This window comes from Syzygium oleosum, unplaced genomic scaffold (assembly GCF_021117445.2).
Source record: "Syzygium oleosum isolate NSW1041296 unplaced genomic scaffold, Sole_v2.1 Sole_v2.29, whole genome shotgun sequence".
Taxonomy (NCBI): domain Eukaryota; kingdom Viridiplantae; phylum Streptophyta; class Magnoliopsida; order Myrtales; family Myrtaceae; genus Syzygium; species Syzygium oleosum.
Genome location: NW_026607513.1, coordinates 474333 through 482107, shown reverse-complemented (window position 1 = coordinate 482107; position 7775 = coordinate 474333). Strand labels below are relative to the sequence as shown.

The window sequence follows — 7775 nt, the reverse complement described above, 5'->3', positions numbered from 1 at the left end:
ATTTCAGGGACTATATTGCACATTGGGCCAAAGTTTAGAGACTATCTATATCATTATCCCTAAAATAAATCCTTACCTCTTGAACTCATAACAAATCTATCGCAAGGCAAAACTTCAAATCTATGTTTTAATTGCCCTTTTGCCTGTTTTAGCATTGTGTATTTACGAATTCGCATTGAGACCGTATTTTGTTAAATTTTTTTTTTATTTTCTATTCAAACAAAAAAATGTAAGAATTTTAAATAAGTAAAATAACTTCTATAAAGCCAAGTAAATATTTGTCCGGTTTAAAAGATAAAAGACATAAAGGGGTGGGAGAAAATCCCACAAACAAACAGAAAAACAAAAGTAGGGACATAATTGAAACTCCATAAAAAGAATAATCCTTCTTACAATTGGTGCTAAAGAAACTCTAGTAGATTTGAAATAAATTCCAAACATTGAATTCTTCTGTTTTACAGCATTGAAAGGTCAGATCAAATCAAAAAAATCTTTGAAAGGTTGAGATATATATTGTCATTTTGCCTTCTTTCTATTCTGAACTGCTTCAAAAGTAATTGGACATAAGTAATGCGCAGTCGCTGTGTTTATTCAAATGAAGCTCGATGTTTCGGTTTCACAAGGTACATTGTTTGGGCGACATATAAACCGAGGCTTTGCTGCTGTTCTGTGCCTTGATTTACCATGGAGAATAGTTCTCACTTCTCACGCTGACTGAAACATGAAGACGGTGAAGTTAATTGAATCATCAACAACCTAGTCTTAACGGTCTGTTACTACCATTGAAGACGATGATCCTTGCTCTATACTTATGTCTGCTTCTGTGCAACAACCATTTCTTTGTTTTACAAAAAATTGACAGGAAATTGGTCTGAGCCGGTCAAGAAATCACGATCGGCAAAGAGCAAAACCGATCACTGCAGCATTGAATTGCAGTTGCAATTGCAACAATGTTTCTGTTTTCTGTGAACTTCATCACATTGCTAGTCACTGAACCGTTTGAGTTGTAGTGTGTCAATGTCAAAGACTTTTTCTTCATGTCTGGACCAAAATTGACAAACCCCCCTCTCCTCTCTCCACAATAACAAATACAAAAGAAAATTTCGAAAATCAAAAGAAACTAAATAAAAGAATTGAGCAGAAGGAAGGACTAAGAATACATATATATGAACAGAAATCTTTGGAGTTTCAGATGTACAAATAAATTGGATCAGGGCATGACAACAATCTCTATCTGGCATCAAGCATTGTGACTGTAACTTGGTTCACAGTGCATGTCTCGTCATGCTTGCTTGACGATGAATCCGTCTCTACAGGCCTTCCCAAGCAAAAGCCGGGATTTTTAGGGTGTGGCATTGTTGGGTTTTCGCTGCTCAGCATCAAGACCACAGACGACATGGCCAGCCTGTCCTCCGCATGCTCTTGGACGCACAAAAGGCCGACCTGAATGCATTTCAATACTTCATTCATCGAGTATGCATCTCCCACCGCTGAATCCAGTAGCTCCAAACCCTTCCCTTCTTTCCACAACTTACATGCCTGCAATTAACAAGACAACGTTCACTGACATGTGGCTATGGGACAAAATCAAAACACTTCACTAGCAATGTCAAATCAGATGGCATATATATAAAGTTTCTGCTTCAGATAACTATTCATGTTTCGATGGATGAGCATCTCTCCATACTTACATGTCCAAGAAGGTTCAGTTCGCTGTCCGCATAATAGAATCCCCGGTTTTTTTTACCACTTACAATCTCCAAGACCAACACGCCAAAGCTGAACACATCGGACTTCTCTGAAAATAGTCCGTCCATGGCATATTCCGGGGCCATGTACCCACTGCGGGGTTTAGGCAAAATAGAATTAGTGCAATTTCAGAAATATGATCCTGGAACTCGTGAAAACAATGTTCCATGGTACTTACTACGTGCCAACGACTCTCCTCGTATTCGCCTCGATCTGATCTCTGCCAAAAATCCTGGCCATGCCAAAGTCTGATATTTTGGGGTTCAACTCCCCATCGAGCAAGATGTTGCTCGCTTTGAGATCCCTATGTATGATTCTAAACCTGGAGTCCTGGTGAAGATAAAGAAGACCTCGAGCGATCCCACAGATGATGTTAAACCGCCGCTCCCAATTTAACATGGAGCTCTTGGTTTTACCTGCAGAGACTTAGGGTGATGATCCTGAAACAGAAACTCGAACATTTCCAATCCATTTTGATAATATGAGAAAAAAGGGTAATTCCAGGAACTTACTGAATAGAACAGAATCCAGACTCTTATGCTCCATGTATTCGTAAATTAGGATCTTCTCATCCAGCTCGACGCAGCAGCCGATAAGTCGCACAAGATTTCGGTGTTGAAGCCGAGCAATCAATCGAACCTCATTTTTGAATTCTTCCGTTCCTTGCCCGGAATTCTTCGAGAGCCTTTTAACCGCTACTACTGGGCCTTCTTCAATCCTACACTGAAGCACAAAGGAAACAAATGGAGCTCTCAAGATGCTTCCTCCATTGACATTTTTCTGGCCACATTCGTCTATTCGAAATGGAGCACTCACCTTGTAAACACAGCCGAAACCGCCTTGCCCAAGCTTGTTCTCGTCGCAGAAGTTCTTGGTTGCCAAAGCAATCGCGTTGAAATCGAACAATGGTAACTCTAGATCCTCGGGCTTGTTTTCCCTCGAATAGTCTCTCTTACTGGAGAAGACTACTTCATTTAACAGAAAATCTTGGCTTCTCTCAAGAGCTCCTGGTCTCGCGAAGAAGCAGTCATCATATCAAAATAGTATTTCCTACTGCATGCCGATTCATTTAGTACATGTTATCGGTAAGTAAGACACTAGAACTACCTCTTGGTTCGGTGTTTCTTGCACGGGAAATCACCAAAGGCTTCCTCTTCCACATGAGGAAGGCACCGAGTGCTAGTAACAGAACGCCACCACCAGCGGCAATGCCCACTATTGATAATGTTCCCAGTCTGTTGCTCGAACTCTTTTGAGCGAACAGTCCGCCGTAAGCCGCTAATACATCAAAAGAATTTTGGAACATTAGGAATTGGACCTTATATTCGATATAAATTAGTAAAGGGAGCTCCTCAAACCTGTTAAACTGGAAATCACATACATATACTCATAATTGGTATGGTAAAATTTACTCCTTTTCTCATCATCTAGCAAAAGCTTGCATAATCACGACCGGACTGAACTAGACAAGTAGAACTTAACCAAACAATAGCCATGTTACTGTTAGGAATTCAATGTCCAATTACCTGACTTTGAAAAGGGTATTTGTAATTTCCTCGATTTTTACTTTGTTCACAAGTGAATTCTCGATAACCAGCCACTTTTTCAATCCTAGAGCGCCACGACCTCAATTACTTTCGCAAATGGAGAACCGGGAAACTCCTCGAACCTTAGCCATAAGAAACATGTCGCGAACTTCGTCATCTCATTTCTCCGATTAAATAAATCCGTCCATCTTATCCCAAAAGACATAACTAAAACAAACAAATTTAGTCTTTATTCTAATCATCAACAAGACGGACCCAGCATGATCAACAGGGATCTGATCTGATGTCTAGCTAACCCCTCCTACCAAAAAGTAGATCAAGCGCTTTATCTTAATAGTTCCAAGATTTAGGCCCTTCTCAAGGCACCGAATTTGACTTGGGTTTCTTTGAAAAAGTTCCCAAAACCAAACGGGCCCCTAGTATTACCCCGCCCGAGCAAATTCTAACTAAAGACTCCATGATTGACTATTGCAGAATTGCTTTGAAGGCAGCAGAGAGTGAAAAGGACAGGCCCCCAGAGAAAGAAAAGAAAGAATTCTGAAGCTTGGAAGTCAACAGTGTCGGCTCAAGGCGTTGATAGATTGGAGAGATCGAGGGGTATCTACTCGCAGGGCCCACCCCAAATCATTTAATCAACTCTTTAATTATGCCATTTTGCAATCACCGCAACCATTCAAGGAGTACCCTAAGCTATGGTGATGGGGGACCAACGGAATTAACCATCACGGGCGTCGTGCTTACGTCAGCTCACGGTACACGTGTCGGCCGATCTCGGCATTTCCAAAGAGCACGGACCCACGTGTCGAGGGGGCCACGGGATGGCCGACCCTCGCCTGTGCAGGTGGTGGCACTAGGGTTCCCCCGTCACCGAGCGCCAACTGGGGCCAACCCACCCTTACTCGGCAATGGCGACATTGGTGATACCACCGCATCCGTAAGGGCCTACTTGCCCTCACTGAGGGGGTGGCGGCAACACTCCCGTGGCTATTACAAAGTTGTAGAATTTCAAGATAAAGTTGTATGCGATTTTTGTTATAGTACAATGGTATGTAATTGCGTACTGCTTTATATTGTATCGTCGTAAATTAAGAATTTTTTTCAGTATGACTGTAAGACGATATGTCATTTTCAAGCTAAAGTTCTTGTATGCCTTCTTTTTTAACATTTACAACATTATTAGGAAGACGATGATGTAACGGCATAAATAGAAAAAATTTATATTATGCATATAGTTTTCATGCCAAGGTGCAAAGCTTTGGACGATAATTTTTTTATATTAAATGGTAGGATGTTTAATGATACTTTGGTGAATTGCAATATTTTTATGCACAATCTTACGACGGTATGTCATCCTTAAGAGAAAATTGTTGTACTTTAGTTTTGCTACTTTAGGATGGCACGACATTTGGTTGTACATTAGGCCAAAAACGTCGCACAATATACTTTACTCGCCTAGACTATAAAAGGAATGCGGGACAACCAACTATTGCCGGTCGCCCCTTCGGTTGTGCAGTACAATAATGTACGACAGACAATCCAGCTCAAAACTATCCTACCTCGCATTGTCTACTTACTCAGAATCAACTCTTTCCTATACGCAAAAAAAAAAAAAACAAATAATTTCATCTTCGATGACATGAGATGTACTAAAAAAAGCAAATAAGGTAAGACGCAAATCAAAATCAGGTAGGTAGAAATGGTTCGCATCTGGTAGATTATAAAAAATCTAATCGTACCCTCGGCTCCTAGACACGAGCAACACCATGTGCTAAGAGATTGAATCAACATTTCCCACCAATCATCACTCACGAATATGTGCAAACCGTGCAAGTGGACGTGAGAAAAACCCTATATCAATCGGGCAGGCATATTAAGTTACTAACCTATACTACATAATGAACAGAGCTTTATAAATTTTAAAAAAAGAATAATGAGTTTTATATGATGATGACTTGGTGCGTTGTCGGAACGTCGTGGGGGCCAACGTGGGGCCCAGCCCATGTGGCGCATGTGGTCCGAAGCACGTGCGCCACACAATAAGGTAGAGCTCTCAGCGTGTGTGTGTGTGTGTGAAAGAAGACACAACCCCCCCCCCCCCCCCCCCCACACCAACCCACTTTTTCGAAGGTGGGAACCACTTCGGATGAATCCCCCCACCACCGCTCCTTCGCGGCCTCCCCCAGGTTGTCCTTCTGTCAATTTTGATGTTTTTTGCACCGGCTTGTCGCTGCACAATCATTAAGAGGGAGGGCCGTTCCCATTTTCCCCCAACAAAAAAAATTCGGGGGGCATATTTGGTCTTCTAGGACTCCCCCTAAACTCTCCATCATTTTCAAATTTTCAAAAAAAGAAAGAAGAAGAAGAAGAAGAAATTGAAAATGAATAGATAAAACGTGAGCTGTGAACTATGAAGATGGCGAGGCACGGTTTTCGAATTTAATGGAGAGGCTAAGAGTTTTGGTTTTATTTGAATTTCGAATCGAACTCGAGATTAGTGGGTTCTGTGTTTCGCTATCGAACTTCGTGTTGAGATGATTTCGCCCGGTTTAAACCTCGCTTAAGTCGTTTTCCCTATGAGCTTTTCCAATTTAATTGCCTAACAAGCATGAGCCCCCTAGGCCTTGGCATCTATTCCTTAGATCGGTTGATTCACAGTTGATGCAGGATCAAACAATCAAATATGAGAGAGATTGAAGGAGCACCAAGGACTTACCAATGTCGGCAGCAGACAGCTTGACGTAGAAATCTTGCCCGCCATCTATGTAGTGCCTCATGTCCAACAGATCGTCAAACCACATCACGCAGCCCGCCTCGCCGTTGCTGATGTTCGCGCTCGAGTAGCCGGTGCAGGAGCAATTCTTGGCGCAGCCCTTTTGGCAATCCTGGAGGCTCATCTCCATGTCCACCAGCGTGTTGCTGCTCTCGGGCAGCTTCATCCCCTTCAATGGCAAGAACCCATCGGTCGAGCAGTCCAATTTTTTGTCCCTCACGCACCCATCTGAGCCTTCCCTCAAGTTCCACGCCTGTGGGTTCTTGGGACTGAACCCCACTGTGCAGTTGCAGACCGGCGAGCCGTTGGTGTCGCAGATCCCGTAAGGGCCACACTCGCCGATATTGTCGCACTGGTCTTTCGGGGCATACCAGAACAAGCTCCAGGACTGGCTGTCCTCGACCCAAGTGAACCTCTGAAGATACCCTGTTGAGTTCACGGTCAGTCTCGAGATTATGCTGGGGTTGTTCACCTCGTAGGAGTAGTACACCTGTTGTTGATTGGAGATGAAAGTGAAGTCGATGTCGCTCGTGGACACCATCTCCGGGACGCCGCTGAACCGGATCCCGTTCCACGGCCCGCTCCGGTATAACTTCGTGCCGTTGTCCCAGAGAAAAGCTTCCGGGTATCCATGGAAATCGAGCTTGAAAGAGAAATCCCCCGGGGACGGGTCTTGTAGGCTCTTCCAAGAATTCAAGAACCGGTCAAGGCCCTGGCTGAAGTCCCACCCTAGCTTCATGTCGGGCAAGAGGGTGTCTGTGGGAAAATCGAAGCTCTGCCACAAGTAGTTGTTGCTGCTCTCGTCACCCTCTTCTCTGACGACAAGATTGCCATTGCCCAGGAGCTGAGCAACAGGGTTCACTGGGCTCGAATTGGCCTCGGTTTGATTCGCTGACCAGAGGACGATGTTGGTTGCCTGGTTAAGAACGACCACGTTGTTGCCCTTGTCCCCAATCTTGAACGCGGATGACGACAAGTTCGTGAGCGGGGTGCCCCTGTTGGCCACCCAGACGTATGTCCTGTCCGAGATGTTCTTGTACCATATGCCCACGTAGTAGTTGGTGCCGTCTGGCGTGAAGAACCCGAGCTCGAAGACATCATTTGCAGAGACGAGGGTCCCGTCGCCGCTGATCGATTGGTTTGCAGAGATGGTGTCCGAGGAGGTGGTGCTAGTGGCGAAGAAGGTGATGATTACGAGTAAAGCGAAGCAGGAATGGAGAGCTGCGACTCCACTCATTCTCCACTAACGGGGTTGTGGCGATTTCGAGGATGTCTCTCTTTCTCTCTCTCTCTCTGAAGCATCTGCGGTGTTCTGTTCTTGCCTTCATGTTCAAGACATCTGGTGTGGTTTGATACGGAAGACGAGGGGAAATGACAGATGGTTTGACCCCAACACCCTCGTTTGTCCGATCTCGGATTCTTGCATTTAATAAGCTAGAAGCCTTTAAAGAACAACATAATGTCCACAAATTTTATAAGACAACGTGTTTCAAAGGTTTGAATCACGTAAAGCCTTGGGCCTTAGCTGGGCTTTTTCCAAGGTGTTTTCCTAGGTCAAATTGGGAAGGTCACCTAACTCCTCTTTGTCACGAATATTTTTAGCACACTTTCTTTTTTCCTTCCTCTTACAAAATTATGAAAAGATTCAAATGAGGAAACTACCCTAGCACTCGCCCACCTAAAAAGAAAAAGGAAAAAAAATGCATTTT

At 43.8% G+C, this 7775-nt stretch overlaps 1 protein-coding gene across 1 annotated transcript; it reads right to left on the bottom strand.

The window, feature by feature from the left end:
- Positions 1-901: 901 nt before the first annotated feature.
- Positions 902-7443, bottom strand: LOC130135233 (receptor-like serine/threonine-protein kinase SD1-8). Its single transcript, XM_056303824.1, has 7 exons — positions 6010-7443; positions 2857-3027; positions 2566-2756; positions 2262-2472; positions 1928-2165; positions 1692-1842; positions 902-1539 (listed from the first exon to the last, which is right to left on the bottom strand). Exons 1-7 carry the CDS (start codon positions 7301-7303, stop codon positions 1231-1233), a joined length of 2565 nt encoding a protein of 854 aa, XP_056159799.1. The 5' UTR covers positions 7304-7443; the 3' UTR covers positions 902-1230.
- Positions 7444-7775: the final 332 nt, after the last annotated feature.